Raw genomic sequence first — 18,611 nt, forward strand, 5'->3', positions numbered from 1 at the left:
TTTAGGTTCCCCTGACATTTGATATTTCATCAAAATCACTTTATTCTGCATGTCTCCTTCAAAAGGTCCCCTAAAATAAACCTTTTGCATGAATCAGATTCTTTAAAAAAAAAACTGAAAAAAAAAACTGACAGTGCTCAGCGCACTGGAAAGCAACGAGTGACAAACTGGGAGACCATTCAGCTGAACTGTGCTTATGCAGAGCAGATAGGAGACAAGTATGGAAACAAATTTCTTTCACGGTATTGGTAACACCTGTGCACACTTGTACAAATGTTGCACATGATGCTGATCCCTGTTCGGTTACATATTATGAAATAAAATAAAACAAATCCAACTTTTCGTTTTTCATTTATGTACAATTCAGGACATTTACGGAAACATGCTAGAGTTCTTTGTATTTCGAGGCATGGTTGTGCTTTTTCCATAGAGCTGCAGGATTTTATACCGCAGTGAAAAATTTCGTCCAACATGAGAAAAAAATGTGAAAGTTAACTCTCTGTGACTCTGAGGTTTAATATAAGTGCGCTTATATGAGTTTATACCATCCAGTGTGCAGCACCCGTCTGGTGCAGGAGCTTGCAGGTAAAGAAGTGGAGGACTGTTGCTGTCTGAGTCCTCTTCATCCTCCAGCTCCTCAAGATCGTTGGACGACTGGTCATTCATAAGCTCGTGTCCTGGGTGCTCCCCTTCATGGAGCGCCATGTCAGCCTTCGACTTCACGCCTGCTGGACACATTAGATCAGAGTATTTTTAGTAGAGCATGATTACAATTAACAGTACACTTTATTTACAGCCTCTCTCCAGTTTTCTCTTTAAAAGCATTCCTTCCTACCTAAAACTGGCTGAGATGTAACCCTACAGCATTGCTTCCTCATTTGCCCACCTTTCTCTTCAGCCACCCCTCACCAGTGACTCTGCTCAAACACGCTGCCCTACACAATAACACAAAGTTGTGATGTTGGAGTAATCTCAACCATACACGTTCGTGCCAGACGCCAATTCAGATGAAGAATAACGATACAGAAAATTCAACCCTTCAAGGTGACAGAATTGGTTCTTTAGCTTTGTGATGAATGAAACTCTGGACATCTAAATAAGGGTCATTCCGTGTGGTTTCACCAGATAGTGGTGCTGCACCATTTTCAAATTAGTCCTAAATTTGCATGCCATTAGATAGTCACAAAAGTACTTTCTACGCAAAATTGTAGACCTGTAGCTCAAATAGTTTCTGAGTTGTGGGGGTCTGAAATTTTCAGAATTTGAGCTATAAAAAGCCTCGTCAGCGTTTTTTGCATCTTTAAGTGGTTATTTCTCAGCCTCTAGACATGCCAGAGAGCTGTGAGTTGGTAAAGAAGGCCTCTGCATGTAGCTAGTGCCCCACAAACATCCCCAGGTGTTTCCCTACACTCTGCAGGCCAGGGGGGCGAGCTAAAAATGCTAAAAATTAAGAGATACCTACTCACGAGTGGGGTTTGGGACCTTACAAGTACTAGAAATACTGCACAAAAGTGTTCTAACACCCCTGGGTTCCATTCTACACAAACTTGTGTGATAACTTGGCAAACTGGAGCTTTCTAGGTACCTCAGTTTGGAAAATAAGAGCTCCCAAAGTTGGATGAGATTTTTAATTGGCTATTTTTGGTGGCAAAAATCTCAGTGTGGGACAGGTACCAGAGACCCCAAATTTTTCTACAAGACAGTTCCATCCGTCTTCTATCACTGTACAAAAAAGCAGCAGGGTTATATTTGTAGTTACTGAGATATTCTTACTCAAAATGGCATGGGTAACGTCAAAATCGTTTTTTGCTTTTCAGTACTTTAAATTGGGATACAAGTATTAGTAGTCATTCCAATGGTAGTATTATGTATGTTTTGTTCTTTTTGAAATGTTAGTTGTTAAAGGTGACTAATTTGAAGATGGTGCAGCAACAACCCCAAGGAATATCTGGTCATTTCACCTGGAATGACCCATATGTGTTTTTCAGACCGTTGTCAGCATCCTGAAGTTTGGGGGTGCAAACCTTCAGCCAGTCTACTAACATATACGAACACATCATGTAGACATGTGAAGGTAAAAGAGTAAGTAAGAGAACCATCAATTTCTTTTTTTTTTTTCTTTTTAGTTCTGGGGATAAAGGGGTAGATAAAATATGACTTGTCTTCTTTCTGCTTCCTTTCATTAATTTTTAATTTTATTTTTTTTACAAATTAATGAAATAAAGAATAAACTAAACTAACTAATTAGCTTGTAAGATTACTTGAAACAACCATTTGTTGCTAATGATTGAGAATTATAGGGAGGTACAGAAGATTAACCTACAGTCATAGTTGACAAGCAGGTCAACAGAAATCAATATTTATTTGAGTTTAAAGATGGCCTATCTTTACAAGAAATTTGTGTTTTTCTTTATTAATTTCTACCAAGCAACACAGTTCTTTCCAGTAACTGGGACATTTTGTGGTAGTTTCAGATCAGTAAAACAAAGCATTTCTAAATCACGGCAAAAACAACAAAATGTCTGCTTTGAGTCAATGTCTCAACATCGGTAGCATGTCAGTACACCTTTGTAGTTGTAAAAACCGATGCTTAATCAACTAGTGGAGAATAATTAGTAATGTACACATGAAAATCATGCTAATATTGATAATACCTTCTATCATAACAGCCAAGAATTCACAGGATTCTACCATGGAGTTTTATTTCAAACCACAAAAGTTAACATTAAAGTTTCAGTGAACCTGAAGCTAAACGTTTTTGAAGCAGTAATTGTCCTGTAACTTTAAAACCAGATCTTTATTTGCCAATTGCAGTGAGATCGTTACCTTCCATGTTTCCAGGATACGATTCCGGCTCCAAGTAGAGCTGCGTGAAGATGGGCTGTGGATCTCCACTGGTCGAACGCAGTGACGCCTCAATTGAGTTATGGAGGGCCTCCTCAAATCGAGCAGATTTCAGCTGCCCAGCATATGAATTCCCCATTATCTGTGGGAGGAAATAGCAGAAGAAAATAGAAAATCAGCATAGTTATGTTTTTACTCATCTCAATTGATTGATTAGTTCCTTACATAACAACTGCAAACTCAACAGACAGCATGAAAATAAGCAACAGGTGTCTCACACAAACGCATTTATGTTTTGGTTTGTATTCTTGTGAAGGTTAGACCAGTGTAGGTCAAATTATATTTTTATTTTTCATGACTCAAACTGATTATTGTATAAACTATATTAGTTCATCAGCGGTTTTGTATCATGCTTTACAGATGTAAAAATGTAAATATAAAAAAGTCTTATGGTTCAGTACAACATTCATGTGTTTTTCCTTATTGAACTCACTTTAGCTTAAAAAAAAATTTATATTCAAAGGACATTTCTGGCAGTGCAAATAGCTTTGCTGAATCACAAAATGCAAATCATTTCCAACAAAAAGGAAAAAATGACAAAGATTTAGGTGAAATTGCTTTATAGCGTGCAAAAAAAAACCTAAACATTTGCTTGCTCTCGCTTCTAAAATTGAAAATATTTCTTTCTTACAAATAATTGTAATCGAAAATCCTAAAGTTTCAGACTATTAGTCAGGAAAACTTGCAATTTCTATTGTATTGTTGTGCAGCATTTCCCAAAGCTTGTGCAATCCTGTTTGTAATTGTCCTAGAAGTATTTCTAATAAATGGTCTATTCTAACTAACTAAAGACACAGATCATTTTGCATGCTTTTACTTCATCATGCTTGGATTAGTGCAGCAGCCTTGTTAACAGCCTGAACCAGAAAGCTACTGATTGACTCCAGACTGTACAGAACTCAGCTGGCAGGTTTTTAACCAGAACCAGGGAACATGAGGATATTACTCCTGTTTCAGGCCCTTTACACCAGCTCTTGGTATGTTTTAGGATAGATTAATTTTAAGATTTTACTGAGCACTTTCTGTTCTAGTCATATTTCCTACTTATTAGTAATATATAAAACATGTTAAGACCCTCTCTCAGAGGTCTGTTGTCTGTTCCAGAGGCCCAGCTGTTTGCATTTGAGGTGCCAACGCTCAAAAACGATCTGCGACATCAGGAGTCAGTGATTTCTTTTAAGCCGTTATTTAAAACATGCTTTTATCAGAGAGCCTTTCCTGATTTTGTTTAAGTATTAAATTCCTTTGAACGGTCATTATTTCTTCCAATTACATTGTTGTAACTCGCTATGTTGCACTTCTATCTGACTCTGATGATTTTATGCCCGTCTATTTATGTTTCTGTCTTATGAAGCACTGTGTAACTTGGATTATAAAAGGTGTTATAAATAAAGCTTATTATAATTATTTAAAAACATTGCATTTTAAAGATCAAACCATTGATCAGTAAATCACTAAAATAACAGTCATATTCATCAGTTGTGACAGCAATCTGAATTTGCAGCCCCATGAGAGTGTATTTCATGCTTTGCTATTGATACTATCTGTCCTATTCTATAATAATGATGATATTTGGTTTACCAAAAGCTACTGCTAGAAACAATACACTTTATCCAAGTCAGTCAGAACAGAATGGCCAAAGCCAATCACATTTTCCTTTCTGTTTTTGGTCTCTTTCTCCCTCTGTCTGTTGTGTCATTCTGCCTGTTCTGCCCCCGTGCCCCCTCCACCCCAGCGTCCACCCAGGGACATCTGCCGAGGTCGGCGGTGTGGGCCTGTGGTTGGCTGGCTCCCTGGTGGCAGGTGGCAGCTGGACAGAGGGCTGAGCATGTGGCCTCAAAGAAGAGAGCAAGAGGAGGAATGGAGGGCAGGAGAGACAGAAAGCCCTCCAAATGTGGTGAAAAAGCAGCACCGACCAATCGCTATGCTACGTCCCAGTCTGGGTTTTTCCTGGCTCAGAAGCGACTTTTTGGGGGGTGACTATGCACAATAGTGAAGCATGATCAGCGGCATATAGTGCTGGCAACGAGTCTATATTGCCTTATTTCACAGATCCTGCTACTTCTCACTATTTGAAGCAACATTATTTTTTTCTTACCACTTGGAGCTGGTCATTTTTTAAAATTTTGAGTGGCAAAAATTGTTCTATGGAAGAGGGGTGCCGGAAATTTCTCTATGCAGGAAAAACCCTATTAGAATCCATTCATTGCACAATAGAGAGTCCTCCTCACACTGCCAATTTTCAATTTGTCAAAAACACATCACAAGAGCTTTTTAGAATACCAAGCCAGCAATCAAGAGTGTTTAAACTGTGTGAGATGAGAAGCAGTAAAAGAAAAGCAAAAAGGAGACAGGGGGTTGGTTGCTTTCCTGACACACGAGTTTGGCCTGAAAAGCCTCTTTTATGTTTGTCCTTGGACTACATTTGACCGCTGTTGTGATACAACACTGCAGCAGCCAAGTGGAAGCCCAGATTGAAGACTTCAGCTGTTGGGGAAAAGCTTCTCCTCCTCATTAAAGTCCGACCACAGCTGTTAAATGGCAGCTGTATGTTGTAACTATTTTGTGACTACAGTCAGTTATGCAAGTTTTTTTTTTACTTTTAGTTGTGTGTAAAAATAATTTCACTAAATTAAAACACGATTCAAAACTGAAATGCTTTGCACAATTTACAGCTGACTCTTAAAAATGCCAAATAGGTCATGTTAGACCTTTAAAACGGTTAATATCATCAATCATCTTGAAAAGCGGCAGAAAAAAAAAGTCATCACTTGTAAAAATAGCTTTCTTTCGGCCAGTTATCAGATTTTTCAGTTCTGTTTCAGATCGGCCAAAACGTACAGACAGTAATAATGTCTAAATACAGTATACAATGGTGCTCTGTGTTAGTCAAATAAATAAATGCTTTCTGTGAGTTTTACTGCTCCACTACACTCTGAACATATTGGTCAGTGAGCTACTGAATACAGTTTGCACTTGTTGGCCACACAGAAACCCTGACAACCCTTTTATTTTGTCAATAATGGACAGGGTGGGAATGAAGTTGGAGATGCCTTTTGCCTCTCAGGTCTCATTTTGCCCACGCCTGGACAGGTTCCAGACCCTGTGTTTACTTAACAACCTTCCTGGAGAGGAATCTGACCAACCCAGACAAAAGACTAGATTAACAGTGCCTGACTGTCCTGTCAAAGAGATAAGCAGCTTAAGAGAATGCAGTATTTCTTGCTTAACTGATGGAGGAAGGTGACTGGATGAAGAAACAAAGACGGAGAGGGCAGAAAAAAAAGAGAGAAAATGAGCGCCAGAGGGCATTTGAACGTAGCCACTGTCTGTTCGACTGGTAAGTCAGAGGCTCCAGAGGCTTCTTTGCCTGACTGACCATAAAGCCCCAAAGGACAGATTTGTCATTAAGGTGGCGTAGGCCGGAGGTGAACACAGAGACTGACCTTTTATCACCTGTGCAATTTAAAACAAAGTGTTATTGTGGCAGAGGTCATTTAACGAATGTTTCTGGGGCGTGACTCAGGTGGTTGCTACAGTCAGCTGTAGCGGCAGAGATATTTCAGGACAGCGACTAGCTGCAGTCCGCTTGATGGATGGTCAAACAGAATGAACAGACTGGGAAGAAGCAGTTTAATGTTTAAAGGCTAATGGCTAAAAAAAAAAAAAAAAGGTGTTCTTGTCAGGAACAGCCAATCAGATGGTTAGTCAAGGCCATTCCACTGCTCCTGGGTGGTATCAACAGATTGCATGAATGTGACCCGAGGTCAGAATGAACTCATCTTCACTCAGTGGAACTCAGGAGACCACGACAAGAAAACAGGAAAGCATAGACACTAAATTCTGAATTTCTCACAGAAAGCACATTAGAACTGCAATGAAAAACAAGGTGACTTACGTTGTCGGATTGTTCCCAGGCGTGAAGGGACTTGTTCACCTCTGCTACATGCTGGATCGCTACCAACCAGCGGAAACTTTCAGCAAAGACATGTAACTCGTTGCTTCAAGACCTGGGGAGAGCAGGGAGATCTTGGATTAGTTCAAAATATGTCACTATCAGAGATACAGGGAAACACATTAGGTTTTTGCTCAATATCTAGGATTATACTTTCCATGTTTGGGTAAATTACAGTTTATTAGAATCTTCTCAACAACTCATTTTGTGCCCGAGTCCATTTTTAAGATGTATTTTACTGAAAACACAAAACTTGTTTCTATGCATTTTCACATTATGGAAATTGTCAATAAATCAGCATTAGGAAGACAACAAGACATTTACTGGGGAAAAAAAACCATTTAAAACATGATGCAACAACAGATTCAGGCAGATATCCCAAGAAAATTAAAAGTTAATCCAAAAAACATACTGTAAAAATATCTTTGTATTCCAGTTTAAACAAACAAATAAATTAGTCATAAATGATAGTTTTCATTAGCAGGTTCATTTGTTGCACATATCAACAAAATGGAATTGTACGACTTTGAATTTTTGGAAAGATAACAAACAGCATAATGTAGCACTGTACAGAAAGTCAAAAACGTCTATCTTTCGCACGTTTGCCACTGATACTAGGGGTCACCACAGTCCAAAAACACACACTCATTCACAAAATGAAAGAGCACTTATGGCCACTCAAACATTAAGAGCAGCTTAAACCGTGACATATGTACTCACTATTACGAGGCTAAAACTATGTTATGTGATACCATGACCCTTGGGCTATTTTCATAAAACACAATTGGGCGTTTCTGTTTGTAGCAGCACACACTACACACAATCACTCAGAATGGATTCACCAGTTACTTTGACCCTTTGACAAACTATTGTTTAGTCACTCAGGCTCTGATATAATAGAAGCAAAGTTCCCTTCAAAACACTGGCTGTCACAATCTAGCCGGTCATCCACTTTTGCCTGTGCTGCTGCTCAGCTCGGTCTGGGGTCCAAGTCCTTCACATAGCAAGTGTACACAAGCCGGTTCAACTTGCATTTACTGGTCACACTGGAACTTATTTTGTGAATGATTAGCCAGCTAAAACGGCTAATCAGGCAGAAACATGCACTCCATTACTTTCACAGCAACTGAATTTCGTCATAAAAATGCTGCGTAAAGTGAAGGAAAATTAGCTTTTGAACACAAGTTCATGCTTTATCCCTCGCTGGGTGTTCCCACAGAGGATATGAGACTCAGCCAAAGCTCTCACACACTGCTAATTATCCACGGAGCGGAGTCTTCAAATATTTTGATGCTTATCTAGCTGTGAAGGCTAAATGACACAGGAGACGCAGATGGTTCTGGAGATGCAGATGAAGGAGCCGTAAACCTAGACGTCAATACGAGAGAAGCCTGAGGTGCTTAATAAGGTCCTGCTTTTTCACTGTTGAGATCTGAGAAAATGTTTAAGCTGATGTGCTGGTTTTGTTGCTCAGTTAAAAAATTCACTTAAACTCAAACAGGAATCAAGGTTTTTTTTCATGTACGACTGCACATGCATGCAAACGCACCATGGTATAAATCATATAATCTCCAGCTATTTATGCTGAAAAGTATAAAAATATACATATAAAAATAATTCCCCTAAGCGCAGAAAATAGAATACAGTGTGATAATATTACAGGTAAGAAGTATCTGTATAAGCAGTCTTATTTTTAATCCTCCTTTGCTTGAGATTGCATGTAAAGTCAACCACCATCAGTGAGATTGAATATCAGTAAAGACTACAATAGAAACTCCTGTCTGGTTAAGTGTTTTTCCCGTTTATCAGAAATGAGTTTATCTGAAAAGTAAATCCATTTCACTGCGAATGTAGAATGTTTAATTTGAGGTTGAATATTCTTCAAATGCAAAATAAAGCAGTCTGTAGCTGTCAGTTGAGCATTTCATAATGGCACACAAAAGCAAGCTAAATGTATTAAAAATAGCAACAATATTCACATTCTTGAAACTTTTTGTTATTGCTGTGCTTTGGGTACAAATGGTTACAATTTTGCATCGGGTGAAATCCTTTTTCAAAACATATGTTGTCAACTAAAAAAAGTTGGATTATTAAACTGTATCCATTAAAGGTAATCTGTATTTTATCCCTGGCTTTTTTCTTTCCTGTCCTTTTGTTTCTTTCTCTGCTGCATAATTACATTATAGTGTTTACAATAAAGGGAAAGAGAGAGGATTAATCTTACTTTCCCCAACAGGTTTGAGCAGATGCTTCCCAACAAAGCTGAATAAATGTGAAAAATAATTCTACTGTTTGTTTGTTTTTTTACATTCTATATAAATATCTCACAAACAGTGGCAAAAGATATATTTGTAGTTCAACTCTCCACTTGGCTCTTGTTTAATGTCTACTAATTAAACAACTACAGGTTACTAAAATCAGTTTATCCAAAATTTACTAAAACTACATACAGAATGAATGCATTTTTTCCTTTTCTTTTGTTAAGTATAATTATTTTGGTCTTCAAAATAAAATCTATGTTAATAGGAATTACATAACTATCTAAATCGTTTTCACCTCATTGTCAATCTTTAACATTTAAGGCCAACAGCAACAGCTGAAATGCGGGAAAGACACACTATTCTTCACACTTAACATCAGAAAAGATACTGCCCATCAGACATGAGAGAAAAGGGGGATGGGGGGTAAGAAATGAGAGAAAAAGGACAAACATCACTGCATGTTCTCTAAATGAGGTGCTAAAAGCCCATATCATTAATGCTGCATCAGGGCCACATGTGACACACAGCGAGCCGTTTGAGAAGCCTCTGCTGTACCTTCCATGACTCCTCGACCAGCTGATGAACCCTTAAAATCCCAATCAAATGCAGTAAATCCCAAATGTGCGGACAGCGTTTCAAATACAGTCCACGTGAAATTGTAAATCCTTTCGAGAGGAGTTAAATCCAAGGCAGCATGTTGAGTTTCAATCCTTCCTGGTAGTCACCTTTGTCATGATCTTCTACAGAAAGAGCTGGGAAACCCACTCTTTCCCTGAGTACAGGACAAACCCTCCCTCTCTCTCACTCACATGCAAACAAACACATCCACACATACCCCTCCCCCTCGTCCCCTGTGCCCTCCTCTGTCCTGTGCCATTTGCCAAGGAGGGAGGGAATCCACCGGGGACTCATTCATCTTGGCCCTGCTGACCCCCTGCGGTGACAGATGCTCTTGGAGACCTGCAGAGATGTGGAGGGAGGGGGGGAACAAAGAAGCAGGGGCCCACATCTCCCTGCTGCCACACAACCTCGACGCCCTGCCACGCGTGACCCCCAGCACGTCACGACATCCGCCACTTGGCATCGCTTCATGTGGAAGTTTTCATTTTCGAGAAAGCAGAGAGAAAGAGGAAAGGGGGAGGTCTTTAAATTAAACTTTCGCTCTCACGCTCAAGCTCAGTCCAGTCTCTTGTGGCCACACCCAACTTTTTATTGCGGGCCAATTCAGAGACGGGAGCATCCGTCCCCAGCAAAATGGGGACAAGAATGTCGGGTCAGCTTGAGCATTTTGTCTTGGTAGCTTTACCCGGGATTGACCCCACACTAGGCTTTTACTCCCGCTATAAATACCAGGGGCTCATCTGGTCAAAATAAATAAACGGAAATGTACCACAAATCAACAGGCGCTGGCAGATGCTGGGGATTATATGTCATTAGAGCCTAGTGATGAGTGCTCACACCTTATCATGATATTATCAGGAAAGTGAACTCATTTCCAGCAAATAAACCTGGGTATTCACGGCAGAAAGCACTGTATCAAAATGAAGATAGGTAGCATAAAACATATACCTCTACCACATGTGGGCAAAATGTTCAACTTATTTCAAATCCCTTTTCTTTAGAATCGAGTTTCCTCATGCAGGATGTAATAATTTGACATGTGATTGAAGATTTCCATTCCAACATAAACAATTACATTGTAATACTTCAATGATTGTCAATCCTAACTGTACTGTGTGCTGGAAAATATACTTATGCACAGCTTTCAGAGGAAAAATCTTGGGCTCTTTCTGGATAAGAGTTCAGGGTGAGCTCAAACTGTTCCCTCATAAGAAAGATAAGAAATAACCAGCTTGTGCGTAACTACACATGGGAGGTGTGGGACAGTCCTCCTCCCTAACTTCCAAATAGCAAGTATAAAGTGTTGTAATGTACTGCTCTTTGCTCTGAAGATCTCTTATCATATCTCATCAGGTCAATAGCAAATGCTTAAAATACCAGAGAGACATTTGCTGATTTGTATTGTTTAACAGATTTCCACCACAAACTTGGCTCAGCACTAAAAGTAATACCTAGGAACAGTTGGAGCTTTGAGTCCCTGCTTCTGAAGCCTCTGCTAACAACAAGGGCAGAGATAGGACACCAGGAAGGTTGAAAGCAAGGTGGAGACACTGCACAGAAAAAAAAACTCCTGAACTGAATAACAAAGCAGCGTATGCCTGGCGAGTTACTAGCACAGGGTTATGGTCAGAAGCTTACTTTGGTAAAATATGATAATCTAGATCTTTCATTTTTACAGATTGGTACAAATGCAAACAAGAAAAGCACTCAAAGAACGTAGTAACCCGGCCAAGACTACTTCTTTGTATCATTTCCGACGGATGAAATCTTTAATAGAAACTGACCTTGCGCTGAGCACAGGCATGTGCTATGCATGTGTACATTATGTATGGATACTGAATTGCATGACCTAAATATGTAGCAGACGGTGGGAATTGATGGGAATCGAAAACACCCCCACAATTTTATCAATTGTTAGTTCTATGATTTCTGATGAATAAGTCCCGATAAGTCCGCAGCAGTCACTCATAGGAGGACTGTAATCATGTAATCGTCAGCAGGCAGCTGATGTAGTGTTCACTTGTTGTCATAGTTACAGTGACGCCATGCTTGTATCCAGGGACGGCTGGTATAAATGGGCTAACAGGGCTAAGCCCTCCCAAGCAAACACAAAAAAGATGAGAAAATTATTTTTTTAAATAACTTACAACCGATTGTTTTAAGTTTAGGTGAAACCAAAGGTAGCAACAGCAGCAATCAGTCAAAAGAAAAACCTAGAATTTCTCTCAATGGGCTTATTTTTTTACAGCCCCAGCAGATACAGTCCGCTTTCATTCATTTCATTCTTGTAAGTGATTGACAGGTGTCATGTCCCGCCCCCGTGATTTACTGATCATTTGGGCTAACTTCAGTCAGCCCACAGGCCGCTGAATTTTGACCAATAACAGCGAGTTAATGCAGCGGTGCTGCCATTTGTGGCAGAGTTAGGAAGGAGGGAGAGAAAGTTAAGCTATAACGGGCGTTAGCATGAACGAGGTGGATTATTTTTTGCTTTCTTGTCCATTTTCCTCAATGTCTTTGGAGGAAAAGCTGGAAGTTAAGAGACTGGGATCATGTCGGCCAAACGATGTTCAAATAACTCAACGGGACAAACGACAAAATCGTAAGTTTTGCGTTTCTTGGTTTGACAGAAAGGACTGGCTAACGGCAAGTATAGCTAAGAATTCACTTTTCTGTTTCCCATGCTTACTTTTTTGGAGGAGATACCACATGGACTCAACAAGGAATTGTGGATTTGTGGCTGTGCAAACTGATGAGACAACCGGTGTGTGAGAGAGAGAGAGAGAGAGAGACAGAGAGACAGAGAAAGACAATGTAGAGCACAAAAAAGTATAGTGTACCTGCTGTAATTGATGTAACTGTGTGTATCATAGGTGATGTTGCTTTTGCAGCTGTGTTAACTATTTAATCGGTATTATGCATTTGTTAGACCACCCAACAAATTTCAACACCACCCGCCACTGCTTGTATCTCATAATAATACAGAAATTTTTAACAAATCCATGGATCCAGACTATAAGTCGCATCACTGCCAAAATCTAATCACTTGGTCCTTGTGTCATTTCTGACCTTCCCTGAAAACGTCATCCAAATCCGTTACTGTTTTTGAGTAATGTTGCCCACAGACAGGCAAACAGACAGAAGGACAAACGTACGTCAATCATCACCTAACTCTGGTGTAAATATATGATAACTAATAACAACACAGTTGTGAATGTGAACAACTGTGGTTCAAGGAGAAAGTATGTGGAATCAACTCAGCAGGAAGTAGATGAAACAATTTAAGGAAAAGTTAGAAAAAAACCAAACTAGGCATGAACATGAGAATCAGTTTAAGAAGAAACTGAAATAACACTGTTTCAGGCAAACTGGGAAGCAGATTAATGATTGGATGAAGAATAACTGTAGGGACAGAAAACAATCAGTCTCAGTATCTCCAAGTTGCAGATGCTGATCTTGACACACACCCTCTGCAACAGCCACAACAACGCAATGAAAGACGCGGTAATCTAGTAATTTGGAATCACTAACATTGCCAGGTCAGAGTGCACAACTCCTATATCTTAATGATTTAATGATTCATTCACACTCTAAAGGGCCATGTGCAAAGAACACATTGGTCTTGCTGAAATATTTGGCTGCAAACTGCTCCAAAACAAGCTTGAATAAGTTACAGTGGGTTCAAATCCCTCCCACACAAATGTGTAGACTTGATCAAATAATCTTTAGCTAAAAAAACAAATGAGTTTTCTGTGGATAACATGATACCACAAACAATAGGTATCGAATTAGAGACACCATCAGCTGCTATAGCTCAAGGAAAATGCCTGTCAGCAGAACCAATATGAACACCTGAAGCAGAGTAAAAGCTTTTATAAATCTGAAATTTAATTTACAGTCTGCACCTACACTTGGTTTGCAGAATGTGCATAAACCATTCACTTCAACAGGAAATGAAAGATACAGATTTATGACATCACTACTTTTGCAAGAACACAGAGGAAAACAGAAGCCTGTAACTTAATTTACCTCCAAAATGGATATTGTAGCTGCAAGAATGGCAAAATGCCTGCATGCTATAGCAGCATAACAAAAAGCTGTGCCAACCTTTAGGGATCTAGAGGTCTGTACCCAACAAACACTGTTAGTACCTTTTAAAATGTAACTCTTAGAGAAAAGAATATCACATTTATCCCCAGCACGGTGGTTGGAGTACAACTCTGCATTATTAGAGATGTCAAATCTAACTGTAAAACCCGATACAGCCTTTAACCTTCTGACTCATTATCCTACTACATGACTACTACAGTGTCGCTAGCTTCACCACTCATGCATACATTCTTCACAACAGCTGAACTGCATACACTTACTGAAATATACACATTGGCTGAAGGTGAAACTGCTACCGTCCACACAGACAGCTGTGATCCATTAAGCTACATGGAAACATCATCTGTCGAGCCTTCCACACATGATCAACAAGTAGTGGAGCGGCTAGAGGCTGTCCTCCTGCCAAAACAAGTTGCACTACTGTTGCTGAAATGCTGCCATTATTTTTATTACCTTGAGTAATAAAACAAACACATTACTTGGCCGTTGGTAAGCTTATGTCATTGCAATGGCTAGAGAGACTAAATTTGTCCAGTATTTCTCTCTCTTTCTCTCTCTCTCACATCCAGAGAAGAACCACAATGAAAGCTTATTTATAGCATGACTGAACACAAAAAAATTTTCTACTGGCTTGTTGCACATAGCTCCTCATGGTTCAACCTACAGTAAGAAACTCTAAGTAATGCATTTCTTTCTCCCAAGAAGGACCCTGAGCCTAGGCTACATTTCAAAGGTTGAACAAGGAGGCTTTTCAGAGTGATGGCGTTAAAACATTTTCCAAAAATGTGTGACCTGTGCTCAAAACAGTGTGAGGAGAGGACATTAAATACCTCTCAGCGTTCCCCCAGAACCAAATGTACACTTAAAAACATCTGGTGATGGATTCCATAGAGGTAATGCCAAGAAATGGAAAGAAATATTGCCTGGTGATAGTTGTTACGTGTTCCATGTGCATGAAAGCATTTCCCACAAGCAGACCCAGAGGCAGTAGTTAAATAAATCATTCCATGATGGAGAAGTACAGTTAATATCATGGCTGACAATGACTCATTTTGTTAGTCATGCTCCACTCGGTCAGTATTTGGAGAAGATATGAAACATCACCTGTATGCCATCCAACAAGCTGAGTAGCTGTAGAAACATAAAATGACAGTAAAAACAAACAGGGTAAATCCTGTGCAGACAGGATTAAAATGGATACACACTTGCAAATAGTGCTGATGCACATGAGAACTTAAGTGAGAAACAGGACTGGGATAAACCCTTTTGAGATTCTGTTTGCACAATCACTCAACACAGAAATTAGCTCCTTAAAGGGACTGCTTCTAACCACAGGCTAGTGTGAAGATGAAACGTTGCATTATTGTGCAAAAACTCTATTCTGTGCTTTCTGATGTTCAATGAAAGGTGAAGAAGCCCAAAGGAGCCTCCGGTAAAAGAGATCACACAGCCTCTAAGTGACCTGTAACCTAGAGACCGGGAGGTAATCAGGGACACCAGGATGAAAACATGGAGATGGATCCATGTGAGTCACTTTAACTGAGCCAACAGTTCCATCCTAATCTATTGCTGCTCCAGACTGAGTTGTATTTCCAGGTGGAAAATACGACGACAATGAAGATGTAGAGGAAAGACTGCAACTAGAAATGCTAAAATGGCACTGACAGTGTCAGGCTGGCTGCTGACAGTTCTGTCTAGTGCCTCCTTCCATCCCCTTTTTTCCTTTTTAGGTGTCTGCACATTGTGGCTGCAGCAGACAGCTGTGGCCCATTGCAATCAGCTGTTTGATTGAAGGCACGTGAGATCTCAGCCAATCAGCTCCACTTCCTCAAACTACAAGAGCAGACGCCACTCGTCTCCCTGTGCTGGATCATGAAACTACCTTCTTTGTTACTTGCACCCTCCGTACGCCATCTGGGACTCCTCCATTCCACACCTGGATCCTTCTGAGGCCACCGAAAAAGCCTTCATTCCGTCCAGCGTCCACTGCCAAAGCTCCCACCGCTGCAACCCCTCCCCGGTCATTCTCCAGCCGGAGCCCAGTCCGAGCACCTCAGATTTTTTCATTATTGCGTTGTTTAACTTAAGTGAACGAGTTTAGTTTCGTATTTCTCTTTAAAGAGTTGTAGTTCAAGCCTGAGGCTTCACTTTTAGTTTTCCTTCAGCCTAGTTTTGTGTATAGTGTTTTTGTGCTCCAGTTCTCACCTGGATATTACCCACCGTGAGTTCTGGCCACTGATTCATCCTCCTACCACTAGGAGCAGTAGAGTGTAGACTAGCCGCCTTCGTTGTTATTGTTAGTTAGCCTTCAGCCAGCTAGCAATTTCCTGTGTTCAATATTAAATCTTGGCAATAAAGCCACTTTAAACTTATCTGTGTACCTGTTCATTCTCTGCACCTGAGCTCTCACTCTGAATCCTGACAGACAGGCTGTAAACTCCTACTTTCCCACGCTCTTTGCACGAGCCCATTTGCAAATGCTTGACTAAAATACCACAGACATGTGCTGAGTTGAATTGCTTGTTGACAGATTTCCACCACAACTACAGGAACATTGTTAAGACTGCGGTTTAATGTTTCAGGCAATACTACTACACAGTATAGAAATAATTTACTATGGCCTACACATGTAAAGTTACAAAATGATCTGTGCAGCACCCCATGCTTCTGTATCTGCTTTTGAGTAAACTAATTACTGTCAAGAAAACTCAGCAAGAATGTGTCAGGTAAATAGTAAGTCTATGTAAACTCACATCTACTTGATGGCAGAGAAGAGGCACACAACACTCACTGTGAGTTTCTAGGGCTCTTTTATACCAGAAATTTTTACAGAAAAGTCTGATTAGATATAGCAACCAAACAAACAAATCTACCTAAAACCTCTACTTAAAATGCAAAATACTTCTGGAAAGAGATCCTGGAACTAAAGTCTGAGGCCGTAGTTAAATTTCTGTTGTGACAAATGATGTCATTATCAGTCTGTCCTTTTCCTGGCCAGAGTTTCTTGCTTCACTGGGCCATGTGACTGGTGTTCCAGTTCATTACCACAGACACGGTCAACGGTTGTTTTAATCAAGTTGTGTGCAGCTCTTCTCACCTCCTCTCCAATGGTTATATTGCACCACATTCAGTGTGAGGGCTGCTGTAAACCACCACAGGAGCCAATCAGGGCCTTCATTAGTCCTTGCAGGGCTTTCATGCTCTCATTTCTCTCAATCAGGGACATTTGTCTAAACATTGGGCTTGAGTTTGACTGTGAAAATTGCCCGGCTATTGCCAATTTAGACCACACCTGGTAAATATCACTGACTCTCCAGGAGTGTATCAGACTTTAGTTGACATTTTTAATTGACAGATAGTAAGTAGCTGTAGGTATCTGGTATAAAAGAAGAGAAATCTTTACAATGATCCATCTGATCCCACCACAGCCACAAGTTCAACTGGGGGAAAAGAGCTGTCAGGGTGATTTATGTTCAAGCCCCTGACTTTGACATGGCCTGTCTCAAGACGAGATAGCCCATTTAAAATGGAGATAATGAGTAAACCCAGCATTTTCTTTGGCCTGAAAAGACACTGTGCAGAAAAACAAAAGAGTGTGGACTGAATACTTGCCCGCCCCTGAGCTCATCCTTCACCGCTGCATTGAATTCTAAAGGGAACAAAAGGGAAGTATCCCTGCCACTGCCACCTGAGGAAAGACATGTCACATGACCAGCAGTGGGGGGTTCTGGGAGATCATGGGCTTTGGGCTCTTAAATTTAGAAGGGGGTAGGGGAAAGGACTTCTTCCTTTCTTAAGATTCCCAGAGAGAACGTCAGCATTGTTTTAGCTGACTCAGCAACTGCCAAACACATGACGGTTGTTTGGAGCAGCTTGGACTGAGTTACACAAAATTACCCATCTACACGTCTAGCAGATACTACTCTGACATGTATGAACTAACCTAATCAACATATTTAATCTAGTGCAGAAAAAGCAATAATTGGAAGAACAGGTTGAGCCTCTGACTCTGCAGGAAATTGAAAGTCTTCAACCAACAATTTAAGCTGAGAGATGAGTATGAGATAGGTAGAAGGTATAGCAACCAAGGTGCTACTCAGGACATTATAATAAGAAAACAGTCCTGCAGCTTAACTGTCAAAAACCAAAACAAGAAAACAGAATAGCCACCATGTGAAAATTCCCGTAACAGAATTCGCTTTTCTACTCGCGTCATGTGAACTATCTGACACCAAGGGTGTGAAGGCTCACACTGTTGTTTACTATCCGGGTGGCAGGCCACAGCTCTAATTTCCTTATAAAAGCCCCACAACCTTCTTGGAAACCTCCTCCTCCTGCTCCTCAGGACTGCCTGCTGGGCCCTGAAGTGCAAATTGGTGCTAGTGAGGATAGCAGATGAGCTAAGGTCATTCATGGCTTTCCAGTGAGCCAAACAAACAAAGGCAAACATTCCAGTTGAATGCCATTGCTGAAGTCGGCAGCAACAGAAAGAAGGACAGGGAGAAAGAGACAGAGCAGAGCTCAGTGGAGATAATAGCCTCAGGGTGCATGTGTGTGTGCATGCGCACGTGCACGTGTGTGTGTTCTAAGGGATTATCTGTGGAACTATAAAGTGGGGTGAACCAGGGTTTAAAGCCTGGTGTGACCGGAGGGAACGGGGGCAGGGTCTCGGGCCTGAGGAGGGGTGGACAAAAGGAGCATTTGGGCACATGAAGAAGTCATCATCATTAAGCCACTGGAAGTTTACTGTCCAGTTATAA

General features: G+C 40.5%; 1 protein-coding gene across 5 annotated transcripts in view; it reads right to left on the minus strand.

Annotated features, from left to right (window-relative positions):
- Positions 1–18,611, minus strand: part of greb1l (GREB1 like retinoic acid receptor coactivator) — a 54,473-nt gene that overhangs the window by 23,375 nt on the left and 12,487 nt on the right. For 2 of the 5 annotated variants that reach the window (XM_051953284.1, XM_051953282.1), the window contains exons 2-4: positions 6,803–6,914; positions 2,827–2,986; positions 546–725 (exon numbers count right to left, since the gene is read on the minus strand). In XM_051953284.1, coding sequence (XP_051809244.1) covers positions 546–725; positions 2,827–2,983 — 337 coding nt within the window. In that variant the 5' untranslated portion in view covers positions 2,984–2,986; positions 6,803–6,914. Of the gene's footprint in view, positions 1–545; positions 729–2,826; positions 2,987–6,802; positions 6,915–9,675; positions 9,909–18,611 lie in introns of those variants that run through there. The other 3 variants (XM_051953283.1, XM_022191126.2, XM_022191125.2) reach the window with 2 other exon arrangements.

This window comes from Acanthochromis polyacanthus, chromosome 9 (genome assembly GCF_021347895.1).
Source record: "Acanthochromis polyacanthus isolate Apoly-LR-REF ecotype Palm Island chromosome 9, KAUST_Apoly_ChrSc, whole genome shotgun sequence".
Classification (NCBI taxonomy): Eukaryota; Metazoa; Chordata; class Actinopteri; family Pomacentridae; genus Acanthochromis; species Acanthochromis polyacanthus.